At 43.8% G+C, this 19,481-nt stretch overlaps 1 protein-coding gene across 1 annotated transcript in view; it reads right to left on the bottom strand.

Annotated features, from left to right (window-relative positions):
• The window catches only part of si:dkey-215k6.1 (transmembrane protein 132C), a 212,945-nt gene that overhangs the window by 126,704 nt on the left and 66,760 nt on the right, over window positions 1–19,481 (bottom strand). Inside the window, exons 2-3 of the mRNA XM_062380696.1 lie at window positions 18,423–18,841; window positions 17,594–18,171 (exon numbers count right to left, since the gene is read on the bottom strand). Coding sequence (XP_062236680.1) covers window positions 17,594–18,171; window positions 18,423–18,841 — 997 coding nt within the window. The remainder of the gene's footprint in view (window positions 1–17,593; window positions 18,172–18,422; window positions 18,842–19,481) is intronic.

The following is a 19,481-nucleotide window of genomic DNA, read 5'->3' as shown; positions in this document are numbered from 1 at the left end:
GAACAAAATGGTGATCAATACTGAAGTGAGACATTTTTCTTGATTTAGATTTTCTTGAGGTAGACAATTACAGAATTAGAAAGTTACTGTTTGTCAATTAAAATAAAAATTACACTTATAGGAAAACGCTTCAGTGACAGAGATATATATTTTTTTAAGATGTTTTGGGGATATTCTGCTTCCGTTGAAAGAAAAAGTGTGAAATGGAAAGAGAGCAGGGGGACAGCTGCTGTGGAAGACTCCAGCATCCAATCGGAGGGGCCCATGCTAGCAGGTGAGCTAGCTAGCCCTCTCGACCTTTAAATCCTATATTTTAAATCTCCATTAGCCATCGAGAAAGACGATTATTTAAAGCTCATATTTTAAGGATTGTTCATAATATAAAAGTACATTTCTGCCTGAGAAAAATCTGAGAAATTCTGGTGAAATTGGGTGAATTCTGACGGACACATCTACTCTGGAGATCATTAGCCTGATGCACCGTGCGTTGGCAGTTGTTTGTTTCCGTGTAAATGAGAAGAGGTGGGCAGTTATTTTCAGCAACGGGGCTATATTCACAGTACTGGACACACTGGGGGGAAAGATAAATGATGTCTGGGAACTGCTGCATTTGCTACCAAGTATTGGTCTGTCTTTTTGAGCGGCTTCTTAAACATGCGGCTCAGACCTTTCACTTCGTTATCGTTGTTGTTTCTCGTCCCTGGGTACTCATTTTCAGTTTCTTTTTATAAACAATGGCCATAATGGCGTTAAAATTTGCATCATTTTGTCCCCCTCCATGTCTTCCACCTACTAACTGTGCCCTGGAAAACTCATTATAGCACCCGTTCTCTGTGAATCAGAATAAATGCCTCTGTTGCTTTTCTCCATTCTCCACCGGAGGAGTCCTGCTCGTCCCTGCCTCCCTCCCTCCGCTCCATCCCTCCCACATGCCACCTCCACGCTGGAGGACTCATTATGCAGACCAACTCTCCCTCCGTCTCTCTTATCACTCTCCACTGGAGCACTCATTACTGGCTCTCCGTCCCCAACTTCTCGCTTTCTCGAACCCTCTGTTCTTTGAAATCTTAATCTCTCTCTAATAACGAGCACGCACACGCACGCACACACAAACGCACGCACACAGAAACGCACGCACACATACACAAACGCACGCATGCACAAAGTGATTACTGTTCTTGGTTTTACATCAAGAATAAAAACCCTGTTTCAGTTGCCTTTTGATCGAACTCAAAATCCAGTAAGTACTCGTTTTCAGAAATGGTAACAGGCTTCATGTTTCTACATCCAGCTTATCCGTGATCATATGTCTGTGTCTGTGACACACCTGCACACAACTGCAAAATATATCTCCTTTAGTAACATCTGCACAAGGCATTGAGGGTAGTTGGCTTCTGTCGAGAGGAAGGAGAAGCCAGTAGCACCCAAATAGATCAGATGGTTTCCTTACAGGCAGCTTGGAGTTTCAAAACACCGTCATAGAGGCTGAGACCAAACATTAACCTGGTGTCCAAGTGGCGAGGAAAGTGGTCCTGCCGGAATTGGCGGTCTCAGCAGAGGCCTCAGAGAGAAAGAGAGCCAAGAACGCAGGCGGCATCGACGAGCACTGGAAGCCAAGGACGCTATGTGCATCACGTGACCATTGAACCTGGCTGCAGACCTGTTGCCTGACCTTCTGCAGGGTCTTCAAGCTCCTTGGCGTCACAGGAAGACATCCAAAAGGATGTCTCGCAAAAAACACAGCAAGACAGATGCCATCAAGAGGTTAGAGCACACAGACCACGTGGACTCGTGATCAGTAATCATGGCCCATCGGTTGCCTGGAGGAGGTTGTTGGATAACGAAATGCTCCAAACACCCACAGGTTACATGACCAGTGAACTAGAAAACAAACTTTTCCAGAATTTTGATTAAACGGTAGTTGAATTGAATTTAAATCACAAATTCTGATTTACTTTCTGCCCCACATGTTGCCCTCTGGCACATTGACATATTGGCAGAAGCCTCCTCCCGTCCTCCTTTACTTATTAAATGATCTTCTCCCCTGGTATTTTCCTTGCTCTAGAATGAAAGTCTGCAGCTCTCCAGTTCTATTTGCACTCCCCTCAGCTCCTGCTGGCCTTCCCCTCGCTCCTCGACGTGTGGATTTCACAGCCACGACTTCAGCACCCGGTTTGGTTTGTTCACTCTCACCTAAATCAATTAACTTGCATTATATCAGGCCTTTACTTCATGCAGGCACAGATCAAGCACAGTGACTTTGCATCAGCCAAACAGCAGATCCATTGGACTCAAGCAGTCTTATGTTTGTTGTTTTTTTACTACCCACTGTTTTTTCTCACTCACTCTCAAATGTGCTGCTCCCCCATGATGATATTTGTGGTGGAAAAATCTCTGATCGGCCTCAAAGTTAAAACAGGTATATCAAACCCAATCATGTTTCTAATCGCAATGCTGTTGGCTCAGAACTAACTTTATTTTGAAAATCTGTCATGGGTATGTAAACAGTTTGTGTAACGGTGTATACAGCAAGACAAACATGTAGCACACATTGTGTTACACACTCAACTAGAAATCTCATCTTGCGCCCATTACTAGATGCTAATACTTTTTTCATTTATTACCAATCATGTGTTGGATTACACGGCCTTGGTGGACGGATGGGTTCTTGGAAGAATCCATTCAATGTTAGTGTGATCGAGGATATTTTCTTTTTCTCACTCTCTATCAGTTTGTTTTTATTATAAATAAACAATTCAGGTTGTCTCTCCTTCCACTTTCTTTTTTCTTTAACATTGCTACGATAGGAACTAGACAATCATGTGGAGGATTGTTTGGCCTTGGCGGAGGTATGTGCTCTATTCAGTGACATTCTCTCTCAGTCTTAAATAACGTGCATTACAAGTCGGCCAGCACTCAGTAAAGATGGTGTATGTTCCTTTGTTCCCATGGTACAACCCAGCCCATCGCCTCAAAGAGGACAGGAAGCCGTAAATTAATATCGCAAAGAACAAAGCTGCTGTAATCCACATGGGTCTAAAGTAATTATAGGTGTTCTGAGATCATGATCATATCACATGATATTCATCAGCAGAAAGAGTTTATCAGGCGTCACGGTCGTGAAAATGTGACGAACACAGAGGACTTCTCATCTATTTCGGCAAAAAAGTGACCAAAGAAAATTGTGTGATTGTTCGAGGGTTTTGATCATATCACAAGAAAGTCGTTTCCTCATGAAAACACTGTTTGCATTTTGTCTGGCTTTGGGTCATTTTGGTGAACTGACCCTTTAAATGCTTCCAAACAACTTGAGCAGCTTAATGCTGGAGGAAAAACACAATGAAAGCAATTAGCATGTCCATCCAGTCCAGATGAGGACGGGGCCCAGTGTCAGTGTCAGTGTCAGTGTCGCCTCGGGAGAGGAAGAAGTGTCTGTTGCTGTCGGGGCGTTGGCCTTGTGTCGGTGTAACTAATCTTTTTGGATCGTGTTGCATGAAGACGATTCTCTCCACGAGGATGTTCTGACACTAATCAGGAGATGACTACTTCAATTAATTAGCTGCATTTTTTTGCATCCATAATAAATAGTAATTAGGGAGAAATGGAGAGTAAAGAGAACGTGAGATAGACAATAAACAAAGGGAATTATAAGAAAGCAGGGGAAGGAGATAATAAGACAAAAGGGAGGAGGAAAAAAAACTGTGTCAGTAACAGATTGAGTGAAAACGGAGAAAAGAAGGAGATGGATACTGCTCCCACTTCCAAATCCCCTCCTCTGTTCCTCTCCTCCTCTGCACACATTCACGTCACCCTTTTCTCTCTGTTGCTCGTTCTTTTTCTCTTATGAATTCTCACTTCTTTCTCTTTCTCTCTGTGGGATTCAGATACTAGCAGACAAAAAGCTTTGCAGGCCCAGGAGCTCTGTGCATGTTCACGTATAGAGACCCCACCGTGTACACGTTTCTTCTTTTGTCTCCGCGTGTACCCAATATATACGTGGCTGTGTGCCATTTGCATGTTCTTTAGAGATGCACACACACACACACACACACACACACACACACACACATACACGTATGAGTGGCTTCTCCTCTATGGAATGTAAAACAGAATTTAGACTATACCTTTAGAGACAAAGAACAAGAGAGGGATCAAGCCGCATATCACATGCTACTTTAGAAGATTCACAGCGTGTGGATGTGTTTGAAAGAGGTTGTGTGTGTGTGTTTGGGTGTGTGTTTGGGTGTGTGTGTGTGTGTGCTGGCACAATAATTGTTAAGACCTGCTAAGATTAGAATAGTGGAGAGGAGGGGAGAAGAAAAGACTGTAGAAAATAGACCAGAGGCTGCGGTGAAGCCTTTGTTTTCCCAACAAGCTGCTGAACCAATAACTCAGTTCCAAATGTTAAACCGAACTCCTACTCATGGCACGAGCTGTGAGCAGCAGTAGAACTCCCCTTCTCGTGCATTCATCCTGCATCTTCACCTCTTTTGGCGTTGATTTTCTTAATTCTGCGTATTGTGATATAATGGTCTCCACTGATCCTTCATGTCTCACTGCTGGAAACGATTGAAACAGCAGGAAAGATGAAAACGTAAAGATTTGGGGTCTTGGTTGTTTTAGGAGACACCAAAAAAACAAACAATGAAGAGCCGAGTCAAAGTGGAGATCTCGTGATGAATAATGGCTCATTCATCGGTGCGAATGTGTGAGGCTAATGTTCTCGCTGAGTTTAATGGGGAGATTAACTGGGCAAACTAGCTCTGACAAACGAGCAAACATGAGGCGCGGCGGTCAATCATGGAGGCGCCGGTGTTTTCCTCCCAGCATCCTGGAGCATCTGTTCTAAATGAGATTTGTATTCACACACGCAACAATTAACTGCACCTCACGGACAAACACACCTCACAGTAAACTCGATAAGGATAAACACAGGCAGAAACAGGAGGATTCGTCAAATTAATTAACATCACAACATCAAAACACGCACAAAAAGTTGTGGAGAAACTAAATGAAGCCGACAGGGTGACAGATATAAATCAAAGACGCAGAGATAACAGCGGAAAAACTCACTGTTATGAAAACACAAGCCCACAGAAAGCTCAGTCACCGGAGAGACCCGCTGTCCTCTGAACACGTGTTGCATCTTTAAAAGGACTAACTGAAAGTGTTCTGGATCCTTTGCAGACGGGTATCCAGTGAGACGCGCCCCGACCGAGGCATCGATAACCACTTACACACCGTGAAATCTCAAAGGATTCCAGGGGTTCTTCAATTCCTTCATGAATAATTAACTCCCTCATTAAAGTTTCAGGCTCCTTAGGTGAGGCTCTTATCCGGCGCGACCGGAGAACGAGCGCACAACGCGGCGCGAGCGCGACTTCCTCACATCACAACGTTCACAAGCGGCCGAGAGATTACACAGGCAACGGCGCCCTGTGACAGAAGAGACGGTGGGATCCTTGAAGAAGTCTGTGAACGATTTGTGAAGTCATGTTTAAAAGCTCCAACAAACTGTCACTAATCGACGGGGATGTTACGTGTCTGGTATGAGGAACAACAGCCTGAGATTACACAGCGCAGAACAAAACCCGCACACATGGGCGAGCAGGGCTGAAAGGAAATCTTAGCGACAGATTAGTTGAACTCACTATTCCTCAGGTCTCCTGTTTCAAAGCTTTTTATTTGCAGAGACACACGCCACTACAACCAAGAAACTGGAAAAAATACGTTTCCACGGGCTGATCTTTTTTCTTCTTGTCCTCTGTGGCGGACCTGCTTTTTCTGCAACAGCACAGAAAAACAAATTCTGGGCAATTTTGATGCTGTTCACTGGCCCGGTGGGTAAATGCGACAGCCATTCCACAGCTGGATTGGGACTGAAAGGGAAGAGAGAGACCGTCACACTTGGTCGAGCACAAATAAGACTTTTATCTGTGCACAAAACAGTCAGGACTCGCTTTTCTGAGATTGGTTTGTGTGTATATTATATATATAATATATATAAATAAACATACATACATGAATTAATATTCACATACAGCAGCCCTGGACTCGAGTATATAGGTGTGTGTGTGTGTGTGTGTTAGTACATTGCACGTGCAGCTTTGAGCTTTACCTGATAACTGAAATCTCATAATTTTCCTACATGCCACTGTTCTGTTTTATAACTTTAAATGTCTTCTGTTTTTATGTATACTTGAAGGCTACATAGCCACGGTTGTTCTTTGTATGTTCTTATTTGTATAATGGATCGTGTTTTGAAGTTAATGGGATTTATTGTTCTGTTTTTTTCCGTGGTATCAAATTGTGTATCGTAAAAATATCATTGTATTGTTACTTACTACTGATTTGTTGGTATCGCAACATCCCTCATCCACACACATTTGCATATATATAAATATATATATATTAGTTGTCTACATTAATTACTTTGTTTATCAGCATTTTAACTCCAAAGTAAGCAATTATAACTCTTCAATTTAACGTTTATATTGAAACACTACACACTGAGATATCTTATAAATCACTAATATATTGCTTAGTGTGATTTTTTATTTTTAATTCTCTTTAGCTTTGTTACGCACTACTAGAAAAACCTTGATGTAAGAAAAGTGAACCAGCGCTTGACAAATTTGTTTCAAAATATTCCCCCCTTAAAAAAATGAGTTAGGTTTTGTATAATTGGCTCTTTGTGTGTGTGTGTGTGTGTATGTGTGTGTGTGTGGAAGAGCCCCATTTAGATCCCTCCTGAATCCTGGGGACGTGTGTGTGTGTGTGTGTGTGTGTGTGTGTGTGTGTGTTTGTCTGTAGATGGGTTTAACTACTTGGTTCTTCCCCACCCAACTCAACTGACACACCTGAAGCTCATCCTCCAGCATCTGCTCCCCCCACACCAGTATATTCCAGTCGTTACATCAACCAGTGAACCTTATGTTCAGTGACACTTGCTCGATAAAGAATATTTAATGAAAAGTTTCTGTCCAAGACGTTCCTCAGGTATTTCTTCAGATCATAAATCACACCATCACAATCCCAAGCTGCATCATCATGTAACTGTCCTGCATTTACACCCACGGTTATGTCCCAGAACAAGATGGATTCTCTTTAAACACACAGTGTCTCGTAGCTTCCAGTGGATCCACCTCTGGAGCCTGAGCGACTGCAGTTCAGGCAGCGCACAGTAAATATGGGAATTCTACAATACGAACATCTGTAGGTTATTTCAAGTGGCTCCCAGAATAATAAAGCTCACAACGTGTTTTCAACGAGCCCGGGTCCCAGGCCAAGAAAATAAAAAGTGTTATTTCACGGGGAAGAGCTGCGAGAGGGGATTTCTCTCAGTTCGTAAAAAAAGATCAACTGTTTTCCCTTCAGCTTGTTAAGATGTAAACAAACTTATCCCCAAACTCCTTTTTAGAGCTCCCGGGGTAACCGAGAGGTAAACGCTCAAACACACAGGAAAACACACACTCATACACGACTCGGTTTAAAATGCACTACTACGAGCGTGTGGTGCGTCCCCAGGATTCAGGAGGGATCTAAATGGGGCTCTTCCATCCTGCAAACAACAGTGGCACCAACAGTAAACAAAACACAATCACCGTCCAGGCATTTTCATTTCAAGCCTCCTCAAACCAGCGTTGGCAGATCCAGACTCAAAGAGCGACGGAGGCGTGCGAGGGAGGAAAAAAAAAAGGTGAAACGACAGAAGAGTGTCGGCAGTCAGAGGACCGGGAGAGACGGGGAATTTTATCTGAAGCGACAGCGAAGTGAACATGTGAACACAAACCCAGCCGTGCACGCGCCAAGAGGATCACTGTCATATCAATAACCGAGTTCAAGAAGACAAAATGTTTCAAATTCAATCCAAACACACTCAGGGACGTATTAATTAGAATTTCAGTGATAGCGTCACTTTGCCAGTGACATGGCAGCCAAACACAAACACACACACACACACACACACACAACCCCCACTCCTCTCCTCTGTCTCTCCTCCTTTCACCCGCTCCTGGTTCTCTTCCTCTATGTCTACCTCTGTCTATTTCTTTCTCGCCCTCACACACACACACACACACACACACACACACACACACACACACACACACACACGCAGAGCACCCAAAACACAAACAGCGGCGCTATGCCGAGGTTGATGGCTGTCACCTTTGTGTACTCAGCCTCTTTCAGGAGCCAGCAATGCAAATAACACCCTCGTGAATATTCATGAGTGATTGGAGATGGAAGGAGAGAGCGAGGGAGAAAACAGGAGGAGAAGAAAAGAATGGGAGGAGGTGACAGGGAAATTGAAGGGTACGGAGAGTAGAAAGTAGAGGGAGAGCTCTGTAGACAGCATGATAGTGCAGACTGGATTAAGGGAATAAACAGATGACTGTGTGGGTTGAAGAGAGAAAGAGAGTGGGTGTTGATGTGTGCGGCTTGCATGTGTTCAGTCCGACAGAGATAACTGGTTCATGAAAATAACATGCAATATGAAATACAGTCGATTGGTACAACGTGTAATAATGTTTTATTCATATGGTTTTAGGTAATCCAATCTTTGACCTCGTATATTTCAGTACTTCCTTGATTTTTCTAAATGTAAGGGCAACAAACTCTATGTGCTTGAACAAACCACGATGCATTACACGTTTGAATTATTGTGACTTTATGTGTATCTGCCTTCTGCTCCTCCTCAAGTGTTTTTTTTTTTTTTTACATAAAACTCTTAATTCTTAGTTCTTCTGTACTCACAACCTCCAGCGTCATGTGAATTCCATTGACCTTTTAACTACAACCTCAATTGACCTTTTCCCCTTCATGTTAATTATTTTGGCGCCCCGAGCTTGAGTCCTCTCGTCCCAGATGAAGTGAGAGAACGTACAAGTTGTTAAGCGTCTGAATGCACTTTTCCAAGAGGAGGTAATATGTGGCTGGCAAACCACCATCAAATGATCAGAATCAAATATAATAAAAATGTAGGTCTAATCATAGACTGTATATGAAGATGGAAATCTCTTCTCCACTTCGTCATGTTATAAAACAGTTCAGACTCTGAAAAGCCGTGATACTGTTTGTAACCAGTTTAAACCAAACTTTCCCCAAAAAACTTACAAAAACCTTTGAATAAATGTATATGACTCTGTAGTTTGGTACACACCCCATCCACCAACATGGAGGAGGCGGGGATTATGACCTATACTGCAGCTAACCACAATTTGGCTTCACTTTTAGATCGTCCACTTTTTCCGGATCTTTCCGATCACACTGAGAGGATCCTACTCTCGTTCCCAAAACGAATAACAGAGGAGACAGCCACAGCCTTGTGCTTCACATGCGATCATGGTTTGCTTCAGTTTAGTTCACAGTGGCACAGACAGGCTGCTGCTGACTACAAGGAATTGTATTTGATAAACCACAGCACCACCGACTCTGGGCTCCGGTCTGACCTCCTCGACTCTGCAGGATTTCCACAGAGCGTCTCCTACCACTAGGACACAGAGAAGCAGCTTCACACGTCCACCACATTGTGAGTGTGTCTCTGTATGTGTGTGTGTGTGTAATTCACCTTAATCCCTGACTTTTGTGAAGATATTCATAGACATGACCTCTCGAACCTTTGCTTCACACTAGTGACCAGAACCACGATCAAATCATCCTTTGAAAGAATGAAGGATTTCAGGATGATCAGAAATACTGTCAGCTCAACAAAATGGATGAGATTTAATTGTGAATGTACGAGCAGGTAGAGCCTCTCTAACTCCATAACAACTGCTTTACAACTGTAAATCTGAAGTGTTTTTACTTGTTCTTCATCAAGGAGCAGAGATGAGAACATGTGTCTTGAGGCTTTGCTCAGCTCTACCCTTACATAGCCTGGCTCAGAATCCTTGGTGGACCCACACTGGCCATGGGTCAACTATATTGTGTTGAGATCCACTACCTACTCATCTGGGGCAATGTTTTAGTTTCAAAAAGTTGAAAATAATAAAAACTATCTCCATCAACACAAGTGTTTTAGCTCTTAGAAGTGATACCACTGATTCGTTTTAGGTGACTGTGGGTATAGAAAATCGAAAATCACACCATTAACAATATGAATCGAGTTGAAATCATCAAAATCTGAAAATTTGACCCCTTTCAATCAAGAGTGATTGACTTGACATGAAAATATTTGTACTTACTGAACAGACATTGACCTTAAGTGGCTATAAGATCCAAAAATCTCTAGATTTTCTACAACAGCTCTTGTTCATGTGCTTCAATGCTAACATAGTAAATATGACTTAATGCAGCTTTCAGGTCTGCAAGGCCAGTTTCAGCACCAAGGTTATGAAGCGGATTGTCACTAACACATAGAACAGCTAAGATTCAAAAGTTTATCCTTTTCAATTAGTCATTTATGTCTCTATATAAGTCACTTTGGATAAAAGCGTCAGCTAAATGAAATGTAATGTAATGTAATGTAATAAGGACTCGGTTCAAATTAGTCTTTCTTATTCTCATGCTCAGTCTCTTTATCATATACAGAAATAGCCAACCAACCCCTTCTGCTGGGTTTGGTTTCAATATAATACCCATATTTCTTACCCCTTCATCACAATATGGATGAATGTTAAAGCAATAGGTAAGTGGCAATTTTATGAGAATAATGGATCTGGAAGAGAACAGCGAGCTGCAGAAATGTATGTACTCGAGCGTGAGTACATCCCGTGTTGAGTCCAATTTAATGCCTCTGGTGATTATTTAGAGTGCTGCTGCTGAAGAGGCAGAGACTGCAACAGGGAAGAGACACAGAAATGATCTCTGATCCGGAGAACATGAAAGATTTCCTTTGGGAAACATAATAAATAGAAGCAGGAAGTCCCAGACATAAATAATAATAGTAAAAGAGATGGGATAAAAAAAAACAACAACATTAAATTTAGTATATTCCTGTAGAGGGTCATCGTTTAGGAGATGATACACACATCATCAATGTTTCCCCATAGTTTCTCTGGCACTTACTGCTACTGTGTCATGGGTGGTAGAAGACGTCTGATTCTTAATAAGAAAACATACGTATTGGTTGTTGTGGACGTTTAAAAAATAATTAACTCAGTGTTTCATGAGGCCACAGATTAAACTACGTCTTCAACCACATGTTCTCCCTCTGAAGAGTGACTTTCAGCTGTTTACCATAACAATTGTAACTGATTTGTACAGTTGGTTAATCTTTTAGAAGAAGTCAAACCATCTGAGCAGGTGTTCTCAGCTGTGGCTCTCAGTTACCAGACTGTGCACTAGATACCACACTGACCTCACAGCATGTTGCTATTTCTGAATAAAAACTAGTGGAACTGCTGTCTGCGGAGAACTGCCTGGCCTGATAACGAGGGATGATTCATGGAGATAAGCCACTGAACATGTCTGCAGTTTACTCTCATGTGCATCACAGAGGCTGCAGGCCCGTTGTGACCTTGAGAACGTGCAAAGCGTAAAGAGAAGGTTAATGCCGACGTCTGCCAAACTGAGACTCTAAAAACTTGGGACCACAGATGTTTTTACGGTCTACCGGGCCATCGTAGTGACTGTGGTGTGTGTGAGCGTGTGTGTGTGTGTGTGTGTTTGTGAGCACTGCTGCAGTGGGATGACAGGTGAATCCTCAATTTCTAATGATAACTCTGCTGTTTGCTCAAGTAAAACTTTAAACCTTAAAAAGTAATTTTGAATGTGTCAGACGCTCTACGTTCTCCATTATATGACATTTTAATCTCATTTGTGAATTGGCTAATATTTGATTAACAGGCATCGGTTAGAAAAACCTTAATATACAATACTCCTTGAAGGGAAGAGTGACTTGAAAAGAAAAAGATACTATATGATGTGTGTAAAATAATGTGCTAACTAAAAAGTTTTCAGTTCCAGATGAAAAAAAAAGTAGGACATGAAATATTTAAATTCATAAAACTAAACAACGAACACAAGTCCTGCAACCCAATCACTTTGTGAATGTAATACTTTCATATTTTTTTGGAAGTGTTATTATTGGCTTCATCACTGCACAGAATGAATTTGTGAATTGAAAGGCAACACAAAAAACACAAATAAAGAGCGAGGGAAGAGAACAGAGCGGCAAACGAAGACAATGAGAATCCCATCAGCCCACGACACTCACACTCTGACTCAACTGAACGTATACACGTCACATGTGATACACAAACAACAAGGAGGGGTACCACAGCAAATGTGCATGAACACAATTATACAAACAAGCATATGCAGTGTGTTAACGTAAGGCCACGGAAACGGTTACACAAACACACACACACACACACACACACACAGGGGCGCAAAAAACAATCAATTCTGTCTCCTCGCTGGTGAAAGGGCATGCGAGGTGAAATCGATGGTGGAGATTTGTGAAATAAAGGTATCCTGGGCTTGTGTGTGTGTGTGTGTATGTGTGTGTGTGTGTGTGTGTTTGTGTGTGTGTGTGTGTGTGTGTGTTGAAGCCACGAGAGAGGACTAGCTGGTCCCTAGAAGAACATCTCCCCTCTGATCCTAGAAAAAATCCACTAATCCTAACAGACACACACAGACACAGACACAGACACAGACACACACACACAAACACACACACACACACACACGCACAGAAAGAAAGAACGGGTGGGGGTGATATATTCCATTCACAAACAAATGACTATTATAACAATTCCCATGAAAACAGATAGAAAGAAATAAAAACGAGAAAAAACGAGCAGAGAGAAATACTTGTTTGCGTTTGATAATTGCCGTCTCAGTCTGTCTCCGTCTGTCTATTTCTCACACACACACACACACACATATACACATATACACACACACACACACACACACACACACATAGCACCCCCCCCCCTCATCAGTAATCATCTCACTAATTAACCAGCCCAACAACGATAACACACAGTTCAAGATGACAGCTTCTTAATGAGGGAGACACTAATCACTTTGACCCTCAGTCTGTCAACATCCCCACTTCTGAAAAATGTTCCAATGCTAACAAATGCATCACTCACAGCCTTTAACATACATGGGAAGAGGTTTCCACTGGTTCAGGGTCTGTATTAATGGCTTGTTAGTGAACGCTCACTGATCTGCATCTGCACAGAACTCGACATCTGCTGTACTGGGTTAGGATTCATGCACAGAGGGGAAGTCCTGAGGTGAATATAACATGTAAGATGCTCTAAGAATAATGCCTGAACAACTGTCTGCATTCGGGTTTTCAATGTAAAATGTGCTTTGATAGTTTAGGCCGCTCCACACATGGAACACCCACTTTACTGATGGAGATGTGCATTTTTCCTCTCTGTAGTCGAGGGTTAAGGGCAGAGGGCATAACACTTTGTTGAGCCCCTTGAGGAAAATTGTGATTTGTGAATTTGGTCTGTGAAAATAAAGTTTGATTTATTGATTGAATCCCCTTTGCCTCAGGAGTTTATTCGTCTGCAGCATCGGAGCAGAAAGCAAGATGGCGAGAAGAAACAAGGCTGGAGATAAAGAATCCACATGCTGGCGCTCTATGCTCTGCTGCTTCTAACTCAATTTCCTCCTTTCCTACATTATCATTACAGACAAGTCATTTCAAGGCAAAACTGTGTGCAGACCTGCAGCCTGTTGTCCCGACATCATTGAGCACAGATCAGACGCTCCTCAGCTGGTTATAGTCATCATCAAATGTGGTGCAGGATGAACTTTATCAACATCAGAGCTTCTTTGCATTGACTTTTATAAAGGATGAGGAAAAACTCTCTAGTCGGGAATCAGCCCAGTTCATAAAAGCATTTGGCCCTGGAAGAGGTATTTGCTGTATTTATGGTGCTGGTTTTGGCTGAGGGGCGTAGAGTGGTCTACGTTCAACCGGAAGGTCGGGGGTTCGATCCTCAGTCTTTCCCATCTGCATGCCGAGGTGTCCTTGGGCAAGATACTGAAAAGATGTTGAATGTAGTAATTGTATGTCGCTTTGAATAAATGCGTCCTTCGAATGACAATGGTGAGATCTGAGTAGGTCCAGGATCAACCACGTAACACTTGAACTGAAGTATAAGACGAGGGGTGTGTAGTGTCTTTAGGGAGCGAAGACACTTCAGCACAGGTCTGCTTGGTTAAAACACAACATACACCTTTATGGCTGACTTTGGACACTCCTCCCTCTCTTTTCTTTCCCACTAGCTGATCCCATTGCCCATAATCCCCTTGTTCTGTCATCTTTGAAGATGCCCCAATATCTTAAGTGCATGTAAGAAATGAGTCCTGCATGAGGTTTTCCTTCAGAGAAGACACAACACAGCAAACAATGCTGTGACCTCTGCATTGAAAATGATTTAATTATGCAACTGAAAAATATATGAAGCAAAACCATTAAAGAAAATCCAGTTTAAATTAGATTCTCCGATGTGATCTTAATAAAAGCACAAAAACCCTTTGAATCCTTTCTTTGCTTTTGAATTCATGAGAAAAGAAATCTCTCCCTTTTCATGTTCTCCCCTTTTCCTTAAGGAACACAGGCTGGAGCACTGGGCCATTATCTTCAGGGCTTGAGTACCAGTGTCAAAAACCAATTACATGCACGTCCAGCACCTCACACGTGTCTGCTTGGGTCTGGCCATTATGTTTAATTGTCTCTTGGTATCATTTTCAAGCAGTCTCACACTTTGACATTGGCACATCGTCTAGAACAGGTCCTGGAGCAGTTAGTGTACATCAGGGAGTAAGAGAAACACATTAGTTGTTGTTTCTTTCTACCTGTTAAATGCGGGGGTGGCCTTTCAGAGTAAAAATGCTCTTAAACTTACTTTAACTGTTTTAATTGCTACTAAGGTCAATTAGGCATACACAAATGAGTAACAAGAAAAGATCACTAGGAGTGAGGTGACAACTTTTATACGAACACAGAATTCAAGATATATAATTATTGAAACTATGAGTTTTTAATTTGTAATTTTTAGAACGATCAGAGTAAAAGACTTTGCAGTTTAAGTGATGGCTCTTCCACATCCTAGGTTTCAGTTTACTCCCTGCAGAGGAGCCGTTCAATTACTGAGTGACAGAATCATGTATGGTTACATGACACTACAAGCCCAGTGACAAGGGATCCAGCCAGGAACGACCCATCCAATTTGGCAAGTGTGTGTTCCCTCCACTCCTCCGTCCTTTGCGTCTCCGAGTGAGGAAGACATGCAAGTGAAGGAATCGTTTCTCTGTCCCTCTTTGAGTTTCTTTATCCGTCATTTCTTCTCTCTCCTTCCCCTCTCCGTCACTGTCCGTCTCTGACTCGTCCTCCCTCCGTGTCCCCCCATCTCCTCAGCAGTTTATCATAATCACATCATCTCAGTGTGATGGAGCACACTTACGGCTTATTATGTGTCACACGCACACACACATGCATGTGCACGCTCACGGAACAGGAACGACATCCACTTAAGCCTTATTACATGTCTCACTGTGCTTCTTACATGGGAGATTAGCCACGGGACTGTGCGCTGGGGCAGAGGGCAAGCTGCAGGTATAGGAATGGACACACACACACACACACACACACACACACACACACACACACACACACACACACACAACTCAAAAGCGAGCAGAAAGAGCTTAGAGGTTTTTGAATGGGACATTCTTAAGAACAGAAACAGCTGGACACATCACTTAAACAACTGAACAACAGCTGCCATAAACGATGCCGTAAAAAGTATGGCAATGCCACACAACTGTATGTGCACACACACACACACACGCACACACACACACACACACAGCAGGGGAGTAGTACAATAAAGACCAAGACAAAGTGTCTGTAGGGAGAAACAGAGAGCACACCTCTCAGTTTGTGTGCGTGTGTGTGTGTGTGTGTGTATTCTCATTACACACTCAGGTCACTGTCAGGATGTGTGCATGCACAGCGATGAAGTATGTGTGTGCACATGGCAGAGAGAAATAGTGAGCGCAGGATTTCGGTTGAGTATTTATTTCCCTCTGTCTGTGTGTCTGAGGGTGTGTGTGTGTGTGTGATTGTGTGTGTGAGTGTGTGTCAGCAGGTAGCAGGACAAGGTGCGGTGCCACTTGTTCCTTTTTTCCCCTGTGTCCTCAAATGACCGCAGGAAGGGTTGAGCACAGAGAAACAAAAAACTGTGATTCTATGTATTTTCCTCTCTGTTGATAGAAATGAAGGAAACACATCAGATCAAATCAGACCCTTAAAGGTGTTTCGATACTTTATAGTCACCGGGGCCTCGAGTGTCTTATCACAATCGCCCATTCACTGCCGTCGCTCCCGTCTGCTTCCTTGAATTTCAAATATCCTGTCCGCAGTGCATCACAGAATCGAATCCCCCATCAATGACTTTACTGCTGCCACACAGAGGTCCAGTGGTTTCACATGAGAGGAGTTCTGCTGGGGATGTGATGCTGGGCGTCCGGCTGCGTTACAGTGTATACTTTGCACTGTTCTGCAATGAAAGTGTCACAGCTCATTCATAAGTTCATTCATTCTCTTTACTAACTCTCCTTTCTTCACAGAGCCTGCCACGCCCTCGCGCCAGGGAGTAGCCCCCCCCGATGGTCCTCCTGACTCCTCCTCCTCCCGATTCTCTGAGCCAGGCTGCAGCTCTTCAGCCTTTTTGACCTGTTTTGGGGATTTGCCTGCTCATAGTCTGTCTGCCTGTGAGCGGCCACAGCTTACACTCGACTTCACTTCACTTAGTTCATGAAGTTCCAGTTCTGCCACCTTCACACCAAGGAGAAGCCCGAATAAGTGAATTCACCTGTGACCTCAAACTGTTGTGTTAAAACTGAATATAGCAGGATTTGATCTTGGCTCTTGAATTTGCCTCTTCTCACTCTTTCCAATGCGTTGATTCATTTGAGACTTCCCACCACATCGGACTGACATTTATTGTTTATTTCCTGTGTACTATTTGAAATTAATATGAAATTCTATCAGTGTGAGCAGCACATTGATTTGATCAGCATGTCCTTGCTACTCTCTCTCTCTCTCTCTCTCTCTCTCTCTCTCTCTCTCTCTCTCTCTCTCTCTCTCTCTCTCTCTCTCTCTCTCTCTCTGTTGACAACAGGCCCCTCTGTCAAAGTCCGACAGGCTAAAAACAACAATACGTTTGGTCTTTGCGAACAGAAAGGATTTATGTGTTTATTTGCATATGGAGCGGGGGACGTGAGATCCGATTACACGTGGTCACTGGAGATGCACGTGGATACGCATTCTAATGGGACGTGTGATCTGATTCACTCAGAGCTGTCCACTTGTGATCGGATCACACAGGAGGGATGTCCATGACAGACTGAGCCTCACATTCCTCTAGCCTCAGTCCCTTTGAGTCGCCCTTTCCTTCCCTCGATGCTCATTCTCTGTGTTTTTCTCTCTCATCGGATCAGCCCCGAATATTCATGAGGTGTTTTGCACTGCTGGCTCCTGAAAGAGGCTCAGTATACAAACGTGACGGCAGTGTTGAGACGAGGAAGTGTAGGTGAGCAGGAGAGGACAGAGTGGTTATGATAGAAATAAGAATCAGAGAGAAACCAAAGAAAATGCTTGTGTTCCTACCTCAGTGTGAACTGCTCCATGTGGGACTCTGTCTTCATGTAGACACCAAACGCCACCGTCTTGCCGAGCCGAACCGGGCTGGGTGGCACCAGAACCTCCACGTTTTCATCCAGTCTCAGTCTTTGACCCTTGGGGGAAACCGGGCCCGTGGTCATTACAACTGAACCAGCTTTCAACATGTCTTGAAGACCCCCCTCCACTAGGGGGCTCCACTGCCCCCCAAGGCCCATGCCCAGGCCTCCGAGAGGCCCAACGTTGGCACTCGGGCTTCTCCATGGCTCGTTAACGATGAAGGGACACTCTTGATCAGCCCCTTCTAGTGGTAAGATCGAGTAATACACATCCACTGATGGGAGAGTCACCTCAGGAGGTCTCTTTCTCACTTGCTGTGGTGTAAACCAAGCTGGGGGAATCTCCAGACGGACAACACAGATGCCAGATGGTCCCACGAGTCGGCAGCCAGCCGATGGTGCTGCTTCGCTGGTGTCCCGGACGGCCACAGCTCTGACACATGGCAGGAGGGATGGAGGAGGCGGGTCAGGCTCATCCCAGCGCCGCCCGACTAAGTAAAACAGAACCTAGGAACAAAACAAACACATTTCACATCATCTTGAGGGTTTATGGGAAAAAACTACTTCCTGTCACAATGTCTTTATCTTTCCCTTCAAGCTGTAAAAGTGGTTCCATGAACAGAAACACAAACGTTAACCTACATATGGAATCTTTTATTGTTTCTTTGAATTTGATTCTGCTTCTTTTATGGGGTTTGCAGATAAAGTCCACATTTTATTGCATTAGAAGACTCATGTGACATCAAAACTGCCAATACCTGTATCCAGGGCCGTGTTGACCCGACTCTGGGCACCACAACTTGACCTTTGACCTTCCAGTTCAGGGTCACCTGGTTGGTCGACGGTAGCACGTGCTGCGGTGGACCCTGCAGCAGCTCCACTGGGATTGGCTGCTCGATGCTCAGGTTCCCGTAGCTGCAGTTGACGCTGGGCAGGGCGTGCGGGGCGGCGAGGCCCGGCTCCAGCTGGTGGAGGAAGAAGGGCTCGGTCCGTGACGACAGGCTGCCGTTTCGCATCACCTCCTGATTGGCTTCCCGCAGGAAGAAGGCGGAGTCAGCACCACTTAGCTGGCATTGGACGGGGAGGTAGGTGGGGAGCGAGGAGGAGAAGCGGGGCTGGGAGGAGTCGGACCCTCCCCCTGGTCCGCCGCCTGCTGCTCCTGCTGGCCTGTCGGACACTAAGCAGAGCAAAGAAAGATGGAGCAGAAACAGATGGACGGAAGAGGAGGAAATAAAGAAAAAGATTAGCTGTGTAACGATAACAAAAGCATCCATTCATAAAACTGATAACAGACACAGTGCAGCTAATCATCAATTAAAATCACGACAGCAGCGTGTAAATCCCAGACTCATTGACTTGAGAAATGCATTTTCATGGCATAACACCATGATTTCAACACATGCTCATATCTATCAGCTTTTCCACATAAATTCACACATGGATTACAACCCGCTGACACAACACACACAACAGTACTCTGTGTTTTAACGGCTTCCCCACATGAGCATAGACACATCGGCCCCGTGTTGTGAATACAAACCTCAGACACTCAAGAGGCTCGACAATAATGCGTCACTTTTTGGAATCTTAGCATAACACACCAACATGCATAAATCCAAAATGATATGTTACTCTTCAATATATTTCCATTGAGTTGTGTACCAGGCATTTCAAAAACACTGGGATATTGAAGCCTGGGATTTACTGGGGGTTATGGTTCAGTCTCTCATTTCTAAAGAGAACCCAGGGTTTCACTGAATGTGCTATGATGGGGGGGAGTTCTGATCCTCCATCACTCAAACCCACAGCTTGTGTTG

This window comes from Platichthys flesus, chromosome 3 (assembly GCF_949316205.1).
Source record: "Platichthys flesus chromosome 3, fPlaFle2.1, whole genome shotgun sequence".
Lineage (NCBI taxonomy): Eukaryota > Metazoa > Chordata > Actinopteri > Pleuronectiformes > Pleuronectidae > Platichthys > Platichthys flesus.
The sequence above is the reverse complement of the archived record's forward strand: the minus strand, read 5'-3'. Positions and strand labels throughout refer to the sequence as shown.